The sequence below is a fragment of the Macadamia integrifolia genome, chromosome 10 (assembly GCF_013358625.1).
Source record: "Macadamia integrifolia cultivar HAES 741 chromosome 10, SCU_Mint_v3, whole genome shotgun sequence".
Taxonomy (NCBI): domain Eukaryota; kingdom Viridiplantae; phylum Streptophyta; class Magnoliopsida; order Proteales; family Proteaceae; genus Macadamia; species Macadamia integrifolia.
The window spans coordinates 27,011,649-27,037,741 of NC_056566.1; the positions used below are offsets into that span (position 1 = coordinate 27,011,649).

Here is a 26,093-nt window from a genome sequence, read left to right on the forward strand (position 1 = left end):
ATATTTACATAAAAGAATTTGTGGACTCGATAATTATGCTTAGAACATTACAACAACAACAATACAAATTGAATCTATGCACTAATTTGCCACTATATCTTGCAACATCATTACACAATTACAACACCACCAATATTATGTAAGAAAACATTATTCAGAGGGGGAAAATGTAAGTAAACAAAAGAGGAGAACAAGAGAAGTGAATTAGTGAAGTTCAATTTCTTTCTTAATTTATTTATTTCTGGGTATTAAATGATCCCATGCTTCTCACATATACACAAACTTGTAATTAGCGAATAAAAATGTTAGAAACAGCATTATTTAGAGGGAAAAAAAAGTAAGTTAAAAAAATGACTGTCCAGCGACCTAGTCGTCCCAAGGCACGCGCCTTGTTAGGTTAGAATAAGGCTGACCGCCCAGCACTTGGAAACCAGTCTGGATGCCTAGTTGCAGAGCCTAGGTGACGCATTAACAACTATGATCATGGTCATGATTCAAGATTTTGGTTGAAACTACTTAAACCTCATGAAATATATCAGTTTTAAAATTGGTTGAAATGAAACTGCATTCAACTCTATAGGCATGCAATGTTTTCGGTTGAAATTTCAGTACATTTATTCGATTTAAATACCAAATCTTGGTCAAAATGGATTTTTGTTTCGACACATTTCGACAAATTTCGACCGAAACATGTGAATTCGTTTCCAAACCCTTGTTTTTTTACTTATTTTTCCATTTCACTTGCAATTCTTGGTGGAAAAAGTACAACGTGTTGTAGGCTTTTATAACACTTCTAGAACAGAGATTCAGTGCATTTGAACTAAATTTCTTTAAGATTCACACTCTGAGGTATATATATATATATTTTTTTTTTTGGCAGAAAATAGGGGAAATATGTAGTGGTTAGGCTTATACATAAGATATTATAGGCCAATCTACAACTTTACAGAGTAGGAGTGAATTTTCTATTTTAAAATTATTTTTAACTTTTCTGGTTTACAAATTGATTTCTTGCAACAATTTTTTGAAAAAAATAGGGTTAATATTTAGTGGTTGAGTGTCTTATGGAGTTATAGTTGTGACACTTGTACACATGTACGTGTATGGTATACTTGTAGTTGTAAATTTTAACATTTTGGCATTTAATAATAGGGAGAAAGAGTGATTTGAGGCAGCGTAGTAGTGGCTTCTTGTGTATCTCTATCCTCCCCTCCTATGAAATGACACCGTATGCTATGCAGCCTAGCAGAGTTCTTTTTCCCCTAATAATATTTAACTATTTTTCTCCATCTGTAAATTGCAATTACATATTTTAGATGTTTTATTATTATTTTTTTTTTTTAATGTTATAGGGCTGAATTATGTGTAGCATAGGCTAAATTTAGAAATATACAGTCAAGGTATGCCATACACTGCAAACCTAGGGTCAAATCAAACTAACATTTTGAGTGTGTCTTCTAACAATCTGAAGGTTCCATTGTGTTTAGGGGTGCTTAATTATAGTCTCCATGAAGTTTCGTGCCAAAATATGGCCATTTGACTACTGAAATGGTGGTTTTGAGAAATTTTGCTTTCAACTTCTTGAACCTTGATCAGAACAGATATTGAGGGCCCAGCCTTCATCTCTACGGAAATTCCTGGTAATGCATGAATTTCTCTGGTAGGTTATAAGTAGAACAAAAGTTGTTTGAGATGGTTTGAGCATGTACGATAAAGACCATTGGATGAACTGGTAGGCAGTGAGTGATACAATGCAGGTTAGATTAGTTAAACAAACAAGAAGTAAGCCAAAATGACATAGGACAAATTTGTGGAGAAAGATATGGATGGCTCTGGGTCATTGACAAATTTGACTTTAAAGAAAAAATGAATAGAGAGACAGGATTCATGTAGCCAATCCCATGTAATTGGATTAGGATTTGTTGAGTTGAGTCCATGCAGTGCAGAAATATTTTTTTATTGATTTAAAGTTCGTCAATTGATAGACTCATATTCATATGCACAAGAACAGCCAGGCATGTTAGAAAATTCTGACACTCGATGGCCATTTTGAACTTTGTGCTATTAATGTAGTATTGGTTTAAAGGACTAAAACAGTACCAAAACAGGACAAAAAAAAGAGAGATACCAAGTAGTTTCTGAACAGAATATCATAGAACAAAATCCAACAGTCAGATGGACCTGAAATTCAGGTTGATTTCTCCTATAGCGAAGGAAACCCTTGCTGAAAATCCCAGGTTATTCTAACACGTAGTTCTGGTTTAATGGAGGATTGATTCCTACTGTAACTAGGAAAGGGGTAAAACAGTCAACATAAGATTATCATGAAAGATCAGTTTGCAGAAAACAATATAGCAGTACCTATATTGCTATAGGGTTCCCACCACCTAGGAACAGGATCTCACTGCCCTCCAAGGATTTCCCACCCTTTACTGAATCTCACGTCATGCATAATTTCTCAGCAGCAAAAGATAAGGATCTAGCCCCTTGCAAACTTATATAGAAGATTCAAAAACATACTCAAAACTAAAAGGAAATGCCTAACACAATCCTTAACAATAAGGTAACATAGACTGACTAGGAAACTAAATTAATGAAAGAAACTGATGCTGAACAGGACTCTTAACTAAATTAATGAAGTAAACCTCGTTTTTCTACTTTCTATCCATATTTTAGGCCCATTAAAGTGGCCATTACAAAGAAAACCAACCTACATAACCCAATCCAAGGCTTATTTCCAATAAAGTAAGGCCTTTAAGTGACTTATCTGCATCAGAAATCCCGGTTGTTGCTTTCTGATTTCTTAATAATGTTAAAAGCTTGTGGTTTACTTTCATACATTCTTTTGCAGACTTCCTTTTGTTGTTTGGTCATCTCTAGCAAATTTTTATCTTGCTCCTCTCTTGTATAAACATGGGCACACATGCATAGCCACATACATATCTGCAAACAAACTTTCACTCTTAACCTGATGATCTATATGCACATCATGGTTTTTGGCATTCCATTTTATAATCAAAATCATTCTAACAGTAGCAGACTCGATGTCACCATGTAGTGTTGCATATGTTTTTCTATTCTTCCTTTAGATTTTCTCTTTCTTATAATTTTGATTATAATAAGAGGAATTGCATTGATAGGAACATTCTCAATCATTTGGCACACAATCATAATAATGAACTGCATGCTGGTCTTTTGGTTCTCAATCCCTGAGGACTTAAAAAAGATGCTTGGATATCATGCAGAATAACTTTGGTAAGCTATATGCGAGAAGTAAAGACATTCCAAAGGTGATGAAGCAGCTTATTCGACTTTTCCCGAACAAAGTGACCATTCAGCTGCCACAAGTATTGTACCAACCTCAAGTTTGTGGTTGTAATATTTTCTTGTGCTCTATTTTGTTGTAATGACTTGATGTTTCTGTTAACTGCAGGAGGATGAAACTTTACTCTTGAATTGGAAGCGGAAATTGGACAATGATGTTGAAATTCTGAAAGCACAGTCAAACATTGTTAGCATCCGCTCAGTAAGTGGTGCCGAACAACTTTGGGGAGTATTGATTGTTGATCTTCTATGCTGTTCTCTTTATTTATTCCGCTGTCCACATATTGTTTTTCTTTGTAAACTTTGTGTGGTTCTTGAGGGAATTTATGTATTATGAAGTTTGTGTGGTCCACATTTCTTTTTTCAGTTTTGTTTTGTATGGATCCTTGTAGCCGACCCATTAAGTTGGGATAAGGCTAAGTTTGCTGTTGTTGTTGAAGTTTGAGGTGTAATGCTCCTTCATAATTTACATGAAAAACTAAATTTGAATCACAAAAATAGCTTTGTATGTGTGTGAGCACGCTTATGTCTCTGTAATTGATGAAAGTGAATGGAGAATCAAAGTCAAAAAGGTCACAACAAAGTTGTCACTGCAGCAATTGTGGTTGTGGTTGTGGCATTTTAAAGTGTTTACTAAATTGAGAGAAAACGATTGATAAGTAGCATAAGAGGATAAAATTTTCCTTTAGATTTGACAGTTCATACCTGGACCATTAACGCAGTTGACGAGCAAGAAATAATATTGTAAAGGATATGGCTCTATTACTTGGACGCTAAATCACTTTAATGTCGTGGATTTACTTAATCTTCTTATCTGATCTGTAGTATCTTTTATTAGGTTACCTTCTGTTTGGGTTGTTCAGGATCTGTTCTAAGCTTGATGAAATCAGTGACTTTGAATTGATTTTCATGAGAGATCAAGCCAAGGGTGGAGTATCCCTTAACTGTTACCAAATTCATACCCTAAATTCCTGACAGACAAGTTTAATTCATTTCCCAACCAAAATTGCCAAGTTCTTAACTCTCTCTGTTTACGTGCCACTAGCTGCTGCCCTGTGGGAATTTGTAACTTCTGTTATTTAAATACTTTTGAATAAACAATTTAACTAGTAAATTTCACGTTTTCTGTTATTTGCATTAAAGCAAACACAGATTTTATGATGACATTTTTGGCATACCTGGATGTTGATTAAGCAATAACTATTGGCACAAACGTTTTCATCGAAGTTTTAGATCATATTAGTTGGTAAATTTGAATTGTAATTGCTATGCTATCTATTAGGTATGGTCCAAATCTTTTGTTTTTTAAATTTTTAGGAGTGAATAATAAATCTATTACCAAAAGAAAAATAGAGAGGGAATATACAACCCCGAGGGGAAGAAAAGAAGAAAGAAAAAAATGCAACAACTAACGTGGAATACAGATCCATTAAAGGGCAGGGGTAAGAGGAGGGGAGGCCCCCAGGAGGCCATCACTAGCCTATTCCTAGGGGAATCACAAACCGGCAGTCGAGGGAGCGAGTGGAGTTTGGAACTATCGTCAAAATAGATGGCTATCCAAATCATGTCGAAAGAGAGAGAGAGAGTTGGAGGCCCATCTTCGAAGATTGCGCTCCGACTAGATGTGGTTGATGGTGGCATAAAAAACAAGCGTACCATTAGTGCCACAGAAGATCCAACAAAGGTCATGCCAAACTAGATCTACTCCCTATGGAGGGGTAAGATTCGTCTTCTACCCGGCCAACAATGTTTGAGAACGTTCTTCCAAACAAAGGAGGAGAAGGGGCAGCTAAAGAAAAGATGTTAGGTGTCTTTGATCCTATTCCAACAAAGGCAACAGGAAGGGGGAATACTGATTTGGCAGAAGAGGAAAGATTGAGTGGGGAGAAAATTGGAAAGGGCTCTCCAGAGAGTGAAGCTATGCTGAGGGATATGGCCTTTGAACCAGACTGCCTTCTGCCAAGGGGTAAGCTGCTTGTGGGGGCAAAGGATGTTCCAAGCGGAGGAAGAACCGAAGATGCCGGAAGGCTTAGGAGACCAGATGACCTTATCCCCACCCCCGCACGGAGGAGGGATGGGAGGGAAGGGGGAACATACGATGGAGAGAGGGGGAGAGGTAGATAGGGCGTGGTCCATACCCCATTTGAAATGATAGAGGAAACTATGGCTACTTATCCAAACTTGAGGAGTATGCTGTTTTGGAACCTACTAGGTGGAGAACTCCAGAGGGATGCCACTTATGCATCCAAAGGGATGTGGAAATACCATCCACAATGGAGGTGCAGATGGCTGTGAGGGCAGTAGAGCAAAGGCTAAGAATGTTATGCCAAACCCAGGAAGCATTGGAGCAAGGGGATACAGTCTAGAGGGATTCTTTACGGGGAAACCTAAATGCAATTTTGTTTGGAAACCAGCTTTCAGATGAGCTTAACGGTACCAACAGAGTTAACATCACAGATTCTGCAAGGACCTAGATGCCCTTCGGACTTTGGGTGGCAAACAGAGAACCATCGAATGGGATGGGGGAACCTAGGAGAATCGACACCTTTCCAAAGAAAGGTGCACATTAGGGATTCAGCCCGCTCTTTGTATACCTATCTATTTGTTGCATTTCATGACAAGGTGGACTCATTTTCCATTTAAATGGGAGGTTACCATTGCCATATCTCTAACAGTTGCAGGATTGACTGGTGCAAGATAGGTTTGGGAAATCTTCCTTTGCTGTTCTGCTGCCTCCTTGCTGTCAATGATGAATCCCCATTGTATTTGAGGCTATAATTTAAGATAAAATTGGGGAAATGGGGGCTGGTAGAAAAGGAATGGGGGAGAGGAAGAGGATGGCAGCATAAGAGGGAAGAGTTACGGAAGAGAGAGGGGGGCTTTTCTTCACACCATCTTGGATTCACTCACTAGAGTTGCATAGTCAGTCATGCTGCAGAAAAAGAGAATAATACCTGATGTTCCAAGTACTTTCATTCATTACTTTATTGTCTTCCCATCATGAGTTCAAAGGGCCTTGTAATATTACACACACACACACACACACACAAATAATAATAATAATTAAAAAAAAAAACAGTTGTTTCCTAAAATAATTACCCATATAACTAACTACACATTAAACCTCTAAACAGTTATTTCCTTAAACAACTACCCATAAAACTACAGCATAATAAAACAAAATAATATAGTTTGGCCCAAATAAAAGTAAAACAAAATAATAAAATAACTACACACAGTGCTGGTCATCTAACTATAATGAATTGAGTGACATGTGGTTGCATATGTTTGCGTCTCCTCTGATTAGTCCTAAATCCTGGATGATGTCCTTATCATTGACTGTCTTGAATTCTCCCTATAAAAATTCTTGAAAAAAGAGGGGGGGGGGGAGTGCCTTGGCGAGATCTCAGCGATCTGCCTCCCTATTGCGGCATGCGTTGCTACTAATTCATCCTTAATCCTTTCTAGACACATGATGTTTATTTTTGTTGTTATCTTGGTTATTTAAGTAATGTAAACCACTTCACTTTGTATTTCAGGTTCTAAATGAAAATGGATTGGAGTGCCCTGACCTTGAAATAATTTGCATAAAAGACCAGGCCCTCACAAGGGAAAGTCAGTGCAATCTTGTACTTCTATATATATCTTCTACTCAAGAACTAATCAGCTGATCTTGCCTTTTGCTTTTTCCGCTTGGTTTACAGATGTGGGGAAGATAGTTGGTTGGGCATTAAGTTATCACGTCATGCATAGCACTGAAACTCTGACCAAAGATTCTAAACTTCTAATTTCCAGTGAAAGGTAATTGTACATTAACCTTCTAATCTTGAATGAGTTTTTTTCATTGGCAATAGGAAAGCTGTATCTTCTTTGCTGAAAGAAAAGGAGCTTTGCGAACTCTAGTCCACTTGCTTATCAACACTGCTCTATATACTGCAGCATTAGGTATGGGCTCAACATTCTCCATGGTATATTAAATGAGTCTAAGAGTTTGAAGAAATCACTCAAGGTAAATTTATTACCAATCGCTTTATGGTCATCTTAATCATTTAACTGTCAATATTAATAAGTCAAGTTTTTGAGACTTGTCATCACCAGATTTGGATGCATTGGAAATTTTTTATATGCCAAACCTTAGGCAAAAGCAAGGATTAAAGTATCGGTATCGGTCGCCGTATCGGTCGGCCAAAATTAAGATACGTATCGGAGGATATCGTATCGTATCGTATCGGAGATACGCTAAAGATACGCATATAAATGGATAGAAAATACTTTTTTATACACTTTTGCATAAAAAAATAGTTAAAAAAAGTTATATATAACATGTATTATGCATAAACAGTAAATTGAGAGTATCGCACTAAGAATCCAAGGTTTGTAGTTGTCCCATAAATGTAAAATCCTTGTTCCCAACCTTGATTTCCACTTTAGTTAGAGAGAAAAATGGTTGGCAGTAACTTGGAACAAAAACACCTCAAAAAATTGTGTTTTTCTAAAAAATTACTCATTTTGGACATTTTATGACCGTATCGGTACGTATCGGTGTGTATCGGTCGATACATACCGATACACACCGTTACGTACCGATACATACCGATACGTACATTTCACTTCAATTTTGAATTTTTCATAGAGTATCAATATTTATCGGTGAGTATCAGTGTGTATCTGTGCGTATCGGTGTTTATCGTAAGATACGTATCGATACAAAAGGGTTTTAAAAATTGTATGTATCGTATCGGTAAAGGCCGATACGGATACGTATCGGCCGATATGGTACGATACGGACCGTTACTTTAAACCATGGGCAAAAGTATGTAAACTTTTTGATGAAAAAATAAAATTATTTAAATCATTCAAATACTTGAAGTATACTGCTTAAATGACATATTAAATACATATACAACTACTTCTTCTACTTATATTGCGAACTTCATTAGCAAGTCAATGCTCTGATATGAATTTGATTCACCTAAAGTCCAGGTAGTACAAACAATATATATACTAAATTAATGTAAAAATATAAAATAAAATACAAGAGTTTGTATATTAATGCAGGGGCAGGTGTCATTCTTATATGGCTGATACCTTTGATACCATTGACATTAACTAGTTCTGGTTTCCTTGTCGGTATTGCTTTGGTAGGCTGAGAAATCGTAAATGCTGAGGAAAAAGTATTGATGCTTAAAACCTTGGGTTAAGGAAACCACAGTAATTTTTCTTCACATGGAGTCTGCATTATATATATATATATATATTTGTCAAGAAATTATGGTTTAATACTCACATTGGGTTTGGACCTTGAGGTTTTTCAGGATGTGGTCACTGAGAATGAATTTGAAAAAAAACTTCTTGCCGATGTTATCCCAGCTGATGATATTGGAGTCACTTTTGATGATATTGGAGGATTGGATAATGTAAAGGAAACATTGCAGGAATTGGTGATGCTTCCTTTGCAAAGGCCTGAATTGTTTTGCAAAGGACAGCTAACAAAGGTTTCTGCGAGTACCCTTTCTGATGTCAGATGTAATACTTATGCAGCATACAGTTGAACTACTTTTCTATGTTTGATGCCTGGATCATGATTGCTCTTTTTCCAGCCTTGTAAGGGAATACTGCTATTTGGACCTCCTGGTACAGGGAAAACAATGCTTGCAAAAGCTGTTGCAACCGAGGCAGGTGCGAACTTTATCAACATATCAATGTCAAGTATAACCTCAAAGGTATTACTACTGATCTGATTAGTATTGTCCCCCTCTCACCACTCTTATCTCCCCTCTTAGTTGGGACGTGGTTGTCTTCTCCTTTTATCTGATGATGAAAATTCATGTTGCTTGCAGTGGTTTGGTGAAGGAGAAAAGTATGTGAAAGCAGTGTTCTCTTTAGCCAGTAAAATTTCCCCTAGTGTTGTTTTTGTTGATGAGGTTGGTTGAGTGCATTAATGGATTCATGTCTTCTATTGGTATATGAAAGTTGAGGTCAACTAATGCACCTGTGGTTCCTTGTTTATTTTGTGGCAAAATAAAGTAGTTTACCTGTTTCTAATATGTGGCCTACATCCTCAGTGATTCTTTTTCCAATTTTTCCTTCTCACAGGTTGATAGCATGTTAGGAAGACGTGAAAATCCAGGAGAGCATGAAGCTATGCGGAAAATGAAAAATGAGTTCATGGTAAATTGGGATGGTTTGCGTACGAAGGACAAAGAACGTGTATTGGTACTTGCTGCAACTAATAGGCCTTTTGACCTTGATGAGGCTGTTATAAGAAGGCTCCCTCGTAGGTAAGCACGTAAAGGTTGAATTTTTCTTTGATTAGTGTCCTCATAAAGATTTCCTTTTTGTGGCTTTCCATCTATAATTAACTTTGCTATTCTGCAGGTTGATGGTAAACTTGCCTGATGCCCCCAACAGAGAAAAAATTCTGAGAGTGATATTAGCAGAAGAAGAAATGGCACCTGATGTTGATTTGGCAGCAATTGCAAATATGACTGATGGATATTCTGGAAGTGACCTAAAGGTCCCTAGTTGTCATTTTCTTGCAGTCAATGGAATCCCTTAAAAAGAGGAAGTATTTTGTACATACTGGATATGCTCTAATCAATCTTTTGGTTTCAGAACTTATGTGTTGCGGCAGCACATTGTTCCATCAGGGAAATTCTAGAGAAAGAAAAGAAGGTTAGCCTCTTGTTCCCACTGACATTCATGATTTAAAACAATCCATCAAATCTGTTTTGCCTGTGTTGCTTGTGACCATAGTTAGTAAATACTGGCAGTGCCAAAAGGTTGGGGGTATGTATACATACAGCCTGTACTTCAATGGTACTTTAAGAATCCAACATAGAAGATGCATACGTTAAAAAGGAGATGGAAAAATGTGTTCAATACAATTTTTGTTTAAAAATAGATATAGGGAAATATTTGCTACAAATACACCATTTTTTAGCCATTACAAATATACCATTTTTTAGCCATTAATTTTTTTTCCCAACATTTTTCATTCTTAAATTGTTTTTTATTTAAGTTGAGGTGAAAAAAAAAATGTTAAAATGAATCAGTTAAACTTAAAACATAGAAATTCTCTTTGATTCTGACATTGTATTTTTTTCTTCTTCAAAAAAAAAAAAAAAGGATTGGAAAGAGTTCAAACCTTGGCTCTTAGGCACATCTACACATGAGACATCCAAAATGGAGGAGTGGTGAAAGGAAATAAAGTACACCGAGATTTGGGAATCTTAACATGTTGTTCTTTTAAAGTGAACAGTAATCCAAGAATTTCCTATTTTGATTCCCAGGTAGGTAGAGGTAGCATGACCATCAGTGAGAGCTTGATAGATTGAACGCGAGGGAGGCAAGGAGGGAGGGAGGGAGGGAGGGAGGGAAAATTGGGAGTGGGATTGAAACTTTGCTGGCACATCAATTGACTTGGTTGCCTTTGCAAAATTGGAGTTCACTGGGATTCCGTCTGCGGTTGGAGATTTTGGAGTTTGACCAAGAAAGCAAAGAAAGGGGAAAAGAGAACGGAGTGTTCTTTTAATCTGAATAATATGTTTTTCTCTTATGATATGTCGGATTATGATTTATACAATACATTTTTGCCCCATATGTTTGAAAATTTACTAAAAAAAATGGTTTTTCATAAATACGGTATGATACAAAATAAAACTTGAATTTACTAACCACGCTGGTGACTTACTATATCTAGTCGTCTTTCTTGTCAATACTTTCACCTATTTTGGTAGTTGATTATGGCATAATAATACAACAACAACAACAACTCAGCCCTATCCCAACTAAATGGGCTCGCTACGTAGATCCTTCCCTCCAATCAGCTATATTCAATGTTATACTATATACAAGTCCTAAACCATGCATGTCTTTCCTCACCACTTCTCATAAGGTCATTTTAAGTTTACCTCTAGCTCTTTTAATTCCTTTGATTTGAATCAAATCACTCCTCTATAATGGAGTGTCCAAAGGCCTCCTTGATCATGGCCATGCCACCTCAAGCGACTTTCTCGTAGCAGAAAGGTTCAATTCTTGGGCAATTCTGCAAGCTGCAGTATTCATTTTTGGTTGTGATAATTTTATTTCATAAAGTAGAACGACTGTTAGAAAATTAAACAGAAAAAAGTTACATATAGAGGTCATGAGTTCAACTCTCCTTGGGATCCTTCTGATCCAAAAAACAGTTACAAGTGAAATGGTTCAAGGACTCTTTATAGCTTTCTTTTTGTGGAGTTCAATTATCCTTTTGGAGTTGCACGTTGCTATTTTTCGTACATTCCAAGTAAAATGGTCCATCCTAGTGGCCTATGGGCCCTTGTTAAGGAATGACCAAAAAAATGTAGAAGGTTGCATCTCCCATATGATTGTCCCTCAGGTACCTAGAGTTTTCTGAAATGGAAATATCTACAATAGTTGTGGGGAATTTGGTCTCCTTTTGGGATTAAAGTAGTCCCGTATTGGTGCCTTTGGCAGTACTTGCATCCTTGCTACTGAGCGAAACCCTACTGAGATGTGAGCAATAAGCCTCTCTTCCTGCTTTAACTTGGCACGGGTCAATACCAACAACAACAACAACAACAAAGCTTAGCCTTATCCCAACTAAATGGGGTCGGCTACATGGATCTGCAAAGCAAAAAAAAAAAAAAAAAAACCCAGACCCTTTGGAACATCCCACTTAGGAACAATTAGCAACGTGGATCCTAGCCCTTCAGGCAGCTCTATTAGAAGCCATATTAGGGTGAAGACTTAACTTTTGCATGTCTCTTCTAACTACCTCATTAATGGTCATTTTTGGCCTGCCTCTAGCCGTTTTAGCTCCATTCATCTGCATCTGGTCACTCCTTCGTACTGGGGCATCTAAGGGCCTCCTTTGGACATGCCCAAACCATCATAACTGACATTCTTTGAGCTTATCCTGAATTGGTGCAATTCCTAAATCTGTTATAACCTGATTATTCCTTATTCTATCTCTCTGGGTTTTGCCGCACATCCATTTCAACATCCTCATCTCAGTCACACTCAACTTATCTATGTTACGCTTCTTGACTGCCCAACATTCTGCATCATACATCATAGCAGGTCTTATGGCTGTCCTGTAGAATTTTCCCTTAACCTTTAAAGGAATATGTCGATCACATAACACTCCAGACGCCCCTCTCCATTTCATCCATTCTACTTTAATTCTGTGGGAAACATCATCATCAATCTCACCTTCTTTGTTTAACGTAGAGCCCAGATATCTGAAACAGTCACATTGCGGGATCTCTCCCATCAATTTTCACTTCCTCGCTATCAATCCTCAATCGATTGAAGTTACACTTCATATATTCTGTCTTTGTTCTACTTATCTTAAGACCTCTCAATTCTAAAGTATATCTTCATAGTTCCAACTTACCATTAATTTCTTGTACTGTTTCACCGACCAATACAATATCATCTGCAAAAAGCATGCACCATGGGACCTCTCCTTGAATATTCCTAGTTAATTCATCCATGACCAATGTAAATAGGTAAGGGCTCAATGCGGATCCTTGATGTAACCCAATATTAATTGGGAACTCAACACCTTGGCCTCCCACAGATCTCACACTAGTCACCACATCTCTATACATGTCTTTAAGTATATCCATATAGGTTTTGGATTTTTCCATAAGCCTCCTAATAAGGTAAATCGCTTCTGTAGTGGATCTCTCAGGCATGAAGCCAAATTGGTTCCCTGAGATATTAGTTTCTCTCCTTTAGCAAACTTCTATTACATTCTCCCATAGTTTTATAGTATGACTTATAAGTTTTATGCCTCTATAATTGTTGCAACTCTGGATATCGCATTTATTTTTGTAAATTGAGACAATAATGCTTCTCCTCCACTCATCAAGCATCTTATTCGTGTTCATAATCTTGTTGAACAGCCTGGTCAACCAAGCAACACCACGTGGTCTCAAACTCTTCCACACTTCAATAGGGACCTCATCCGGGCCTGGTGTCTTCCCTACTTTCATCTTCCTTAGGGCTTCCTTAACCTCGGTCTTTCCTATCTTGCGTATATACCTGTGATTCCTGTTGTGGAGCAGGCTACTCGAACCACTCCAATTAGGATTGTCTCCATTAAGCAAGTTACAAAAATACTCATCCCATCTCCTCTTTATGTCTTCATCCTTCACAAGCACTCTATCATCCTCCTTCTTAATACATCGAACCTGGTCGAGATCCCTACTCTTCCTTTCTCGAATTTTAGCTATCTTATAGATAGCCTTTTCCCCGTCCTTGGTATTTAAATTGTTGTAGAAGTCATCATATTTCTTGCCCGTGCTTTCCCCACAATCCTTCTTGCCTCATTCCTAGCGGTAGCCTTTTCCTTGTCCTTGGTATTTAAATTGTTGTAAAAGTCATCATATTTTCTCCCCCATGCTTTCCCCACAATCCTTCTTGCCTCATTCCTGGTGGCCTTATATCTCTCTTTATCTTCAACTTCCCCAGTCCTTTGCCAAGTTTTAAAATTATCTTTCTCAGTCTTGACGGCAGCCTGGACCTCAACATCCCACCACCAAGTCTCTCTAGGGACCAACTTAGTACCCCTAGCCACCTCTAGAACCTCCTTAGCAATTTTCTTAATGCAACCTGTCATCTCATTCCACATCGTGTTGGCGTCCCCTTCACAATCCCATTTTCCATGCTTCACCACATTATCTGTAAAGAACCCCACTGACTCTCCTTTCAATCTCCACCACCTAACCTTAGGGCACACTTGGTTCCTTGTTTTTTTTCTTCAGTAAACGGAAGTACATGTCTAAGATCAACAATCAATGTTGAGAGGTTAAACTCTCCCCAGGTATGACCTTACAATCCTTACACATCCATCTGTCAGGCCTTCTAGTGAGGAAGAAGTCTATTTGATTGGAATGCTGTCGACTTTTGTACATAATTAATGGCCTGTTTGATAACGTTTCTGCCATTTCTGTTTCAAGAAACGACAGAAACATAAATTTCCGTTTCTAAAAATAGAAATGGAATTGAAGATGTTTGATAAGTCATGTTTCTGGAAGTCGATAGTAACCAGAGAAAGAATGGCCACGAGTTGTTTTCAGAAACGGAAAAACAAGTAGAACTTGTTTCGCCTGGGTCGTTTCTTGAACCATAAATAGGTAGAAATTTCAATTTCTATCTTTGAAAACAAGTTAAACGAAACAGTTTTATCAAACGATTTTTGTTCTGTTTCTGCCGTTTCTGTGTCCAGAAACGGTAGAAGCACGTTTCTTGAAACGTTATCAAACGGGCCCTAAGTGTTCTTCCCTTTTACTGAAAAGAGTGTTAGCAATAGATAGATCGTAGGCGGTTGCGAAGTCCAAACTGAGGTTCCCTCCTCATTCCTCTCCCCAACTCCATAACCTCCATGCACCTCTACATAAACTCTCCTATCCTTCCCAATGTGTCCGTTCAGATCGCCTCCCATAATAATCTTTTCATCTGGTCTAAAACTATGAATCATTTCATCTGTGTTCCCAAAATTGTAGCTTCCAGCTCTCATCCAATCTTGCTTGTGGAGCATAAACACTAATAATGTTGACCACTTCTTTATCTAACACCATCTTTAAGGATATAATCCTGTCTCCCACTCTTTTAACGTCTACCACATCGTTCTTCAAGTCTTTATCCACCACTATGCTAACTCAGCCTCTTCCACTATGGTCTCCCAAATACCAAAGTTTAGAGTCGTCCAACATCGTAGCTTTCATCCCTTTCCATCTAGTCTCTTGGATACATGCAATGTTAATCCTTCTCCTCCTCATGGCATCTATCAATTCCAAATTCTTGCCTATTAGTGAACCAATGTTTCAGGAAGCACATCGAATCCTCCTTTTATTACCAACATTCTTAACACGCTCTTGAACATGTTGCGAAGTAGCTCGATACCGTGTGTCATTTGCGTGGGATGCCCTAACGACAGGAAGAAAAGACATAGGCCACAGAAAGGGGTAAAATGCAATAAAAAAATGCGGGAATCCATGCAAAGGGTGGATTGGTTGTATATAATATGGTGCCGGATGCCTACCTGACGCAGAAAAATAGATTTATATAAATATAGTAAGAAAGAGAACAAAAAGATACAGGTAATGAATGGAACCTAGCACATTAAACACAGATTCTCAGAATATAAAAGAAATGCACATGGCACCCGACCAGCGTACAGTGTACAAAACCATAAGATTCTAACACAACACATACATCCACCCAAAACCACTAGTACTGAATGCAAGGCAATAAATCTCGATATCTTTTATCCTTTTTGGCGAATAAATCTTGTTATTAATCATACGTAAAGAGAAGCACAAGGTTTACACTAAAAGCTAGCATACAAGGCAAACACTATTTGGTAACCAGGCACAACAGTTAAAAAGCAAGGTAATGCAACAAAAATGGTACACAAGTAGACAAATGTTCATGTACTAAAGCATACAGAAGACGACAACTAGTGAACTGAAAGTATATGTATAAACATACAATGTCGATGTAAAAGGAATGAGTGAGGAGTATCCCTTACGACTCAGGTAGCTCAGAGCCTGCGACGCGGTCAATGCACCTAGGGTGGTGTCTCAGTAGCGGTGATGCGGCGTTAGGGCACAGCACTAAACCACGCCGGTGAGGGGGTTGCTAATAGGTATGGGAGCAAATTAGTCTCACAGAAGCAATGGTGATGGAGATGTGGAGGGGGTTCGGTCGTAGAGTCGATCAAAATGTGAGGGGTCGGTTGTATTGCATAGATTAAGTTTTGAAAGGGCTACGAGCAGCCCCAAAAGTTGAGGTGTGCCGAGAGTCACGCAGGATGAAGGGGCAGAGAAGAGAAAATAAAATAAAATAAAATAAAATGCAATCGGTGCCTTTTATTTTATTTTATTTTATTTTTTACCAGGATAGAGGAAATCGTAGGAGAGGAGAGGTGGTGAGAAGCGGCACTAGGGGAGGAAAGCAGGGAAGGAAGGGGGGTGAGGATCAGTTATTTATCTTTGTTTTGTTTTTCTTTTATTTTTTTTTTCTGGGCAAGGTGAGGAAATCGGAGGGGGGGACTGAGATTTTGAGAAAAATCTCGGTAGAAAAAACAAGGGGCGTGAGGATCGGTTGGTTATCTTTGTTTTTTTTTTTTTTTGCAAGGTGAGGAAATTGGGAGGGGAGGACTAAGAAGAATCTCGGTAGAAAAACAAGGGGTGTGAGGATCAGGCTTTTTTTTTTTTTTTTACAAGGTGAGGGAATCGGAGGGGAGGAATGAGAAGAATCTAGATAGAAAACAAAGGGCAGAGTCAGTTGCAAGAACCAAGGCGAAAAAAGGGAGGATGGGAGGTGTAACACCCTAATCTGATATTTATACCCCTACTTGTGGATAGGCAAGAAGAAAGAACAGAGAAAGCCAATGCTGGCATGGTTGGCAGCTCTAGAGTGCCAAGAAGGCAGAAGTGACCCCACCTGCTTCTGTTTAGCCTGCCAACATCATTGGGGAACTCATCAGGAGGTGTGGACAAAGAGGTAAGTTTAATTACAAGACTAAGTATAGTAGGAAAAAAAAAAGGTGCGACATGAGGACTTCCTAGGGGGTCACCCATCTTAATATTACTCTCACCCAAGCACGCTTAACTACGGAGTTTTATGGGCTTTGATGCATTAGTGCTGGTATGATCGCACCCAAACTGGTAGGTCTAAAACCGGCCAGCCAATTTTTCCTAGCAGAATGTAATTTTTGGGTTTTTACACTGTGGAGCCCACCTCTACTGTGCAAAATTCCCATTATACCCCTATAGGAAGAGACTTAAATGAGGCATGAAATGCATACTTTATACTAATAAATAAATGGGAGGAAATGAATTTATAAACTACTATATATATATATATGTAATTTATATGGAAATAAAAGAGGGCAGCCAAACAGACTTTAGAAATAATTTAAGAGGGCCAGCCAAACAGACCCTTGGGGCTGCCTTATATATATATAAGGGATAATGGGCTGAGATTTCATAAAAATCGTGGCTGTTGTAACAGTAAGGAGAAAAAGAAAGAAAGGAGAAGAAGAAGAAGGAAAGAGAAGGAAGAAGAGGAAGAAAGAGAAGTGAGGAGGGAACGAACTCACCTCAGGCTGCTCCTAGATCAACTCTGCACCCAGGTAAGTGAACTTACTACAGCAGCAGGGTTAATTAGGTAATTTCATGTAGATTGGGCAGCTAGGGTTAGGGTTTTACCCAATTGTTTACTGGCAGAGAATCCCTGTGAGTAGAATAGCTGCCCAGTAAAGAAAGCCCTAATTTCTATGGGCTATTGAGGAGCCAACTGGTAAAAAAAACCCTATCCCTGCTAAATCCTAGAACATAGGACTACTTTTTTAATAGGGATTATGCAAAAAGGGCTGGAATAGGGTTGATTTAGTGGAAATTTTGCCAAAACCCTAGGAACATAATTTTATTCAAGTTGGAATTATGCAATAGGGGCTGAATTAATTAAGTTAGGTTAGTACTTATAAATGTGGCATGAGAAATACCCTAATTCTGCAGATCTCTTTAAATTCCTAAACTATTCTTGCAGAATTGGATTATATCAGTTTTGGGTCTAATAGATTGAAACCTAAAATTGGGTCAACTTAGCATTTAACCTTTTCCTTACTGACCTAAGATAAGTATTGGAAATTCAAAATGAAAATTGATGCAATTCGGGTACTACAGCAACCATGGTACAGAGTATGGAAAAGGCAGAATCAGATTCTGTAGAATAAAAGGAGGAACCGACAGGTCCCGATCGGCCAGCCAGTTTTGACCCAGGTAACCCACCGATTAGGGTTCCCGAAGCCAGATGGGCTGTGTAACAGGTTACTAGACCTTTGGACATAAGTTTGAATAGTAGAATTAGATATAGAGAATCACTAGTAGATCCACATTGGATGAAGGGGTTTCATCCATACTTACAGTCCTCTAGGTCATATGAAATTCCAAACATTGAACCCTACAGTCATGAGTTATGTTTCTCATTAATTCTTATATATACAAATTCAAACTAATGTCCAAAGGTCTAGTAACCTGTTACACAGCCCATCTAGCTTCGGGAACCCTAATCGGTGGGTTACTTGGGTCAAAACCGACTGGCCCTGGTCAGGACCTATCGGTTCCTCCTTTTATTCTGCAGAATCTGATTCTGCCTTTTCCATACTCTGTACCATGGTTGCTGTAGTGCCCAAATTGCATCAATTTTTCATTCTGAATTTGCAATACTTATCTTAGGTCAGTAAGGAAAAGGTTAAATGCCAAGTTGACCTAATTTTGGGTTTCAATTTATTACACCCAAAACTGATATAGTCCAATTCTGTAGGAATAGTTTAGGAATTTAAAGAGATCTGCATAATTAAGGTATTTCTCATGCCTTGGCCATCAACTTGAGATGAACATTTATAAGTACTAACCTAACCTAATTAATTCAGCCCCTATTGCATAATTCCAGCTTGAATAAAATTATGTTCCTAGGGTTTTGGCAGAATTTCCACCAAATCAACCCTATTCCAGCCCTTATTGCATAATCCCTATTGAAAAAGAAGTAGTCCTATGTTCTAGGGTTTAGCAGGGATAGGGTTTTTTTTACCAGTTGGCTCCCCAATAGCACATAGAAATTAGTGCTTTCTTTATTGGGCAGCTTTTCTAATCATAGGGATTCCCTGGCAGTAAACAATTGGGTAAAACCCTAACCCTAGCTGCCCAATCTACATGAAATTACATAATTAACCCTGCTGCAGTAGTAAGTTCACTTACCTGGGTGCAGAGTTGATCTAGGAGCAGCCTGAGGTGAGTTCGTTCCCTCTTCATTTCTCTTTCTTCCTCTTCTTCCTTCTCTTTCCTTCTTCTTCTCCTTTCTTTCTTTTTCTCCTTACTGTTACAACAGCCACGATTTTTATGAAATCTCAACCCATTATCCCTTGTATATATAAGGCAGCCCTGGCTGCCCTCTTTTATTTCCATATAAATTACATATATACTATATATATAGTAGTTTATAAATTCATTTCCTCCCATTTATTTATTAGTATAAAGTATGCATTTCATGCCTCATTCAAGTCTCTTCTTCTAGGGGTATAATGTGAATTTTGCACAGCAGAGGTGGGCTCCACTGTGTAAAAACCCAAAAATTACATTCTACTAAGCAAAATTGGCTGGCCGGTTTTGGACCTACCAGTATTGGTGCGATCATACCAGCACTAATGCATCAAATCCCATAAAACTCCGTAGTTAAGCGTGCTTGGGTGAGAGTAGTATTAGGATGGGTGACCCCTTGGGAAGTCCTCATGTCGCACTTTTTTTTTTCCTACTATACTTAGTCTTGTAATTAAACTTACCTCTTTGTCCACACCTCTTGATGAGTTCCCCAATGATGTTGGCAGGCTAAACAGGAGTAGGTGGGGTCACTTCTGCCTTCTTGGCACTCTAGAGCTGCCAACCATGCTAGTATTAGCTTGCTCTGTTCTTTCTTCTTGCCTGTCCACAAGTAGGGGTATAACGGTATAAACTCTAATCTTTCATAGTGTAATTGTGGTGTTATGATCTGCCCTAGTCTAGATCCTGGAGAAATAGGCTGACTGGATACGGTGAGATGTCTAGTGCCGTATGCCTTAGCCTATTAGAGGCAAGGTGTGATAGAAGGGTAGAGGAGAAATTTCGTGGCTTATTACTTCAGGAAAGGAATAGAGAATCAGGGGGAAGGAGGCGTGAGAATCGGTTTTGGTAGTGGAGAGATGAGGTAAAACGAGAGGAAAGAGGAGTAGTAGAAATCAGAGTGATTAAAGGGAGGGCGCGAGGGAGAGGAGCGGGAGAAAGATGGCTCGATCGAGAGAGAGAGAGAGAGAGAGAGAGAGAGAGGAGAGGGAAGGCAAGGGTTAGGGTTATACCTACCTGGTCCGAATAGCCCTAGGTCGCCTCCGCCTGAGATGGGGGAGGGAAAAGCGTGCCAGAGAGTTTTAGAGAGAAGTCGCCGTTAGGGCGAGAGAGCCGTTATTCATTTAATGTCTACAAAACAGATACTGACAAAGGATCGCATGCCCCTTTCTCTAGGAATTGATTAAAGTACAAAAAAGTACATTTAGGTACCTGAAAAAGTACATTTGGGTGTTAATTGGCCTAGGGAAATTCCAAGAATCTCAAGAAGCTGGAAAGGGAGATTCCCCTACTCGTAGGCAATCCCCCGTCTGAGTTAAAAGTAATGGAGGAAGACTTTGATAGGTATAGGCATCTTCCTTTGCTATTTCAATGGTAAACCGAGAGCTTGGGAGGTAGATCTGCCCTATGAAAGCTTCAAACACTTCTTTCGTGCTCTTGCTACTGGCTCGAGATCTAACTTCACAGGTGCTGCTAGCCAGGGGAAAATTCCATCACAACTGGGCAGAGAGAGAAGGGGGATCTATACTTTTCTTTAAAGCAATGGGAGAATCCCGCCAAACCCGATGTGTTAAGGATATAGTCATTTCACCGATACAGATGTTGACTCTCAGGAGAATCTTTCTTCGGATGATTGCTTCTCGCAGATTCTCAATCTACATTGATTATGGTGCAGCTGAGAAAGTCTATTGAGCACCTTGCCTCTCTGCTTTGATGTAGCTGCTAGTGAGGTGGGCTGGGTAAGAAGCCGCGAGAGGTTCACCGTTCAAATGGTAAATATGAGACCATATCTTAAATATAATATTTCAGTGCTTTGGGGCACCTTTTCCTTCTAGCTTTTCCAAGGATCTACCAATGTTCTTATGTACCAATCCGCTACTAAAGAGGAAGACCCCGGGCAGGCAAGGAGATAGCACAGATCAGATGGAAGAGACAGCGCAGTGGAAGAAGGTTGGTGCGAGACAACGGATGAGAGTGGGGATGATCGAGCGTGAGCCCCCATTACGGTTAGTGCTTGTCTTAGTTCCTATTCTGCTACTCCCAACATAGAAAGAAGCAAGGCCGACATGACTTGGATAAAAGTGTCAATCTTCAAAGAGAACAACCAACCATTGCGTGTCACATCACCCATCCGTAAAGGAATAAATCAATACTATACATCTCAGCAATGGGATATTTCCTTTCTATGGTACAGGGTTAACCATTCCAGGTGACACTAGCCAGAAATTTGAAAAGAAAGAATTATAGTCAAAGCATTTCATAGGTATAACTGCTATATCTATTTACACGGGCAATTCTATCCCAATAGTTCTTCTCCCGACCCCGTCCTTCCCTTGAGAAGAGGAGTTCCGGTCCAAACCCTGAAATATATCCTGGAGAAGCTTGATCTTTAACCGGAGAATCACGACTTTGATTTTAGGCCTTTTTAGGTCTCGGGTTGGAGGGTAAAAAACTTTTGATAGAATCTTGGTTTCTGTTGCTAAAAAGTGAAGTTTGAGATGCTCATGGGACACTTTGACCGTGTTGTTCTAGCTCAAAGATTGGGGTCAGAAGCGGAGCTCTCTTTCAACCAATCTGTGGAAAACGGCCTAAGGGAACAATTGGCACATGCGATAGAATGTTTCGCATCAATGAAGTCTGGTCATAGGCACTCCAACAATCTTAATTCCTATCTCCTATTGTTGTACCTAACATTGAGAATTTCCCCTGAGCCGATTTGGATTGTCTTTCTAGTCTCTATCCTTGTCCTTTTTTTTGGTTTGTTGGTTGCTACCAAGACGATTTCTTTACGCCCATTAAAGGACTTCGAGATGGTAATCCACAAAAAACGACACAAGAAATTCGAAAGAACTCATATACGGAACAAGGGCGACCAGTGGAAATACATCGGTCTCTTACCCATGCAAAGGAACTATTTCTTGGCAACTTGGACAACTTATAACGATGTTTGTCCCGCACATCACTAGGAAGATCAGGATCTTTTCTTCCCCCCAACCCCCTTTGGGCTCTAGTATGGTGACTAACCATACAACCATCTCCAGACACGGCCCCCAGGGGTCAACCCGAGAATCCTCGTCCAAATTTACCTTTTACGGAAGACTCGGACAAAGTATGGAGAGACTCTGCGCTCAGGTGCGCCTACAGTCAACTATTTGATTACTCCTTTCTAGGCGCGAGGTAAAGTCAATCCTCATTTCCATTTCAAGTATGGATGATTTGATAGTTTGTGCATGTGTTGTATATAGTTGAGGAAAGGTTTTGCTAATGAAGCTTGTGGTTCTGAGTTCTACTCCTCTTACCTTCTTCGGACCATCTCATGGGGGTGTTTAGTGCTCTTCACTGCTTTCGGTGAAATTTGAATGGTAAAACTATACATTTTTTCAAGTAGACATCAAATGATTTTTTTTTTTTTTTTTTCAAACTTCAGCTATAAATGAGATTTCCTTAGTTTTAATCAAATATAAACAAAGAGAACATATAAGATATTTTAGTTTGGACCCAATTTTTCTTAAGCCACAGTAGATGAGGAATTATTCTATTGACATATAAGGGAAAGTCAGCAATATAATGATGAACTTAAATAAATGGGTGAACCCAAAACTCTGTCCCAGTTACCTGTAGGTACCATGGACCTCCGCCCCGGAATCGCCATATGGCGCGTAGCGCGTGTACACACGCTAGGATTCGACCCTAATGAGATGAGATAGTATCCCCTGGTCATCAAATGCCAAGGGGGGATACACGTTATGGGTAAAAGGGAGTCGCCACCTAGAAAGGGTCTAGGACCCATAAATGTCTCCCCCAATCAAGGGAGAGAGACTAATGACTCTGATGGATAAGGCTGGTTTGCACCAAGATTCTAGACAAGTGTCAAGTGACAGGCTGGGAAGGTGTTAAGCACCCAGTCTGCCTGGCCCTAAGGCCGGTCTCTTTTTGTTTGACCAAAGTTTGTTTGTACCCTACTAACTAGTCCTAAATCTAGGTCAGTGAAAACCTTAAACTAGGTATCTAAACATGGCGTGTGAAAACCCTAAACCAAGTGTCTAAATTATGCTAGCTAGGTTAAGATGCAAATAATGAAATGATTACGCTAATTAAAATTAAAAACCCTAAATGATTTAATTGATGTATTATGAATCTTAGATTAAACTAATTAAATAAGCCTAAACCTAGGATTAGTTTAGCAACTTATGAAACCCTAAATTAAACTAATTCGATTAATTGAACCTAACCTAGATGGATGATCAATGAATTTATGAAATCCTAAATTGAATTAATTAAAATGATTAAACCCAATCCCTAGTAATTTGTGAAATAAATTATTGCAATCCTACTTAATCTAATTGGTAAAAAGATTTTCAAATTAAAGGGGGCCTAATTAAATTAGAAAAGTTAAATGGGCTAATTACATTAAATGGAAGCATTTTACTAGTCTACCTAATCTAGTTTAGGAAGATTAAACTGAACCTATGGTTTAATTAAATAAATTATGAAACCTAATTGCCCTAATTATGTTTATCTTGAGCTAATCCTAAAATAAATTAAGCTTTTTAACATCAAATCATCAAGTACACATAAAAAAAAGAGACATGTTAATTAACACTTAGCAAGGCCAACATGACATTGACTAACCTATCTAAATCTAATGATTTCAAACATGGCAAGACATTCAAATTTAAATCTAAATTAAACACACGTTAATTCTAAAAGAACCCACTATCTGAGATAAAAAGAAACGGATTCAGAACCGGATTGATTGCAGGTTTTGATTAATTTCCGGATTGGGTCAAGGAGAAAGAAGGAAAAGGTAGGATAGGGTTTCAGCCATAGGGAAAAGAAGAAAAAGAAGAAGAGAGAAAGGAGAAGGGCAGCTGGAGAAGAAACGATAGGAACCACAGGGGCAGGAACACTGTTATGTTCAGATCCATTAAGTTCGGTATCAGGAATACTAGTCTAGGCCTAGCAGAAGAATTATCAAGAGGCCAAGTGTGAGGCCCGGGGCTGTTATGAGGCTCACTAAGGCAGATTGGAGAATGTCCAATAGGAGAACTTGATGAAGGCACATTAGAGGAATTATGAGAGTGTTCGAGCTGAGGCCCATTAGGATCACTAGTACTCTAGTAGGGTAATTGGGTCCAACAGAACAAGGAAGGAGAATGGGGGGAGATTAGGGCTTGAGATCCTAATCTAAGGGTCTAGATTAAAAGAACAAAAAACAATTTAAAAAAAAAACTAAACCAAATCAAATCTACTTAAGTAAGCATGTAAAAAAAAACAATTAAGCCTAATTAATCTAAAAGAATCAATTAAACCTAAATACCTTTAATTGGACCAGAATAAATCAATTCAAATCTAATAAACCGTATTGAACCAAACTGAAACTAATTAAACATAATTAATCTAAACAAATCAAGTATTAATAAATTAGAAATTAATCTATTAAATCAGATAAACTAGTTCTAAACTGCAATTAGGAAAAGAAAAATACCTTAAACCGGCTTTAATCAAGAAACAAGGGGAGATAACCCTTGTGCTTCAAGACCAAAATCGAACCGAACCGAACCGGACTAAGTCTCCCGGCTCAGAGAAGGATTACACATTTAAATTTTTATACTTTGAAAGATTCTTTATTTAGAGAAAGGGAATTAGCAAAAACCATATTCCTTCTCTCCAATCTCCTCCCCCTTTTGGAAGAGAGGAAGGGCTATTCTTATAGCCTTGGGACTTGGGACAATTCTCTCATATTTCCGATGTGGGACTAAAAAATTAGAGAGAATTGTCCAAAAAGGCTTGCTTTTGGACGAAGGGGTTTGGGCGCCATGTGGCACCCTTTGGTTGCTCGGAATGGAATCTGATACCGAACTTTAGAGTCAACTTTCGGGGGTCATATCTTTCAAACCGTTTGTCGGAATTCGACGTGTAATATGTTGTTAGAAAGCTCAGTCTGAGCACTATCCAATGATGTGAGACACGATTGTAGTCTCGACCGGGAACCTTTACGAAAATATGCATAAAGTAGGGATCCGGATCATATAATGAAAGAGAGAATCGGACGTCGATTCGCATAGTTCTCGCATCAAAGTGTAATGTCCGGCTTGAGGGGACAAACAACAATAATCCACAACATCAAATCTAATTTTTGAAAACATTTTCTCTTGAAAGTTTATGGTCATTTTCTACTCTGAGTTTGAAAATTCTCCAAGTCTAAAATATCCAACATGTAATCCTTCATATTGTCATCATTGCCGGGGGGTGACAAAATTCGGTATTTACATTACCTTTTAATCCTATATCACAAAAACACTTAATTGCTTTTTAGTTCATTCTCTCATTCAAGCAAATGAATTTCAAAGTCCTAAGTACTTCACATTCTCTCCCAATATACTACCTTGCACTCAAGAAGATTTCGCGGGAGTGGGATTAATCAAGAAAGATGACAAAGAACAACACCAGGAAGTCAAACATTTGGGCTTGCTAGCTTGGTCCAACAGGTTTGCTGAGAAATTTTCTAAAAGCCATCTTACTCATGTCATTGATCACAAAATTTAATGGATACATAACACAATAGTTGACTAATCTCCTTTGACTTTTCATTAGTCAACTCTCGCAAAACTAATTAAGGCCGGCTTTCTTTGTAACGTATCACTTAAGATGATCTCTCTCTCTCTCTCTCTCTCTATATATATATATATATACACACACACACACTAGCAAACGTGCACGTGTTGACATTTATTACGTGGTGAAGAGAGAAAATGTTTGGGCCTAATCTCAATTAATTACTCACGATTTTCTAAAATAAAATTTCAAAATTGCATTTGGTATTATTGCGAAGCCCGCTGATCAAATGAGAGAGAATACCATTGGGCTACT

General features: G+C 38.6%; 1 protein-coding gene and 2 pseudogenes across 3 annotated transcripts in view; 2 read left to right on the forward strand and 1 right to left on the reverse strand.

Annotated features, from left to right (window-relative positions):
- Positions 1–26,093, forward strand: part of LOC122091073 — a 52,258-nt gene that overhangs the window by 19,333 nt on the left and 6,832 nt on the right. For all 3 annotated transcript variants that reach the window (XM_042660895.1, XM_042660894.1, XM_042660893.1), the window contains 11 exons: positions 3,246–3,347; positions 3,434–3,526; positions 6,864–6,939; positions 7,029–7,125; positions 7,264–7,333; positions 8,640–8,819; positions 8,925–9,047; positions 9,165–9,248; positions 9,421–9,605; positions 9,703–9,841; positions 9,940–9,999. In XM_042660895.1, the coding sequence (XP_042516829.1) occupies positions 3,246–3,347; positions 3,434–3,526; positions 6,864–6,939; positions 7,029–7,125; positions 7,264–7,333; positions 8,640–8,819; positions 8,925–9,047; positions 9,165–9,248; positions 9,421–9,605; positions 9,703–9,841; positions 9,940–9,999 (1,209 nt within the window). The remainder of the gene's footprint in view (positions 1–3,245; positions 3,348–3,433; positions 3,527–6,863; positions 6,940–7,028; positions 7,126–7,263; positions 7,334–8,639; positions 8,820–8,924; positions 9,048–9,164; positions 9,249–9,420; positions 9,606–9,702; positions 9,842–9,939; positions 10,000–26,093) is intronic.
- Positions 16,886–17,003, reverse strand: LOC122092538 (annotated as a pseudogene).
- LOC122092508 lies at positions 19,528–19,645 on the forward strand (annotated as a pseudogene).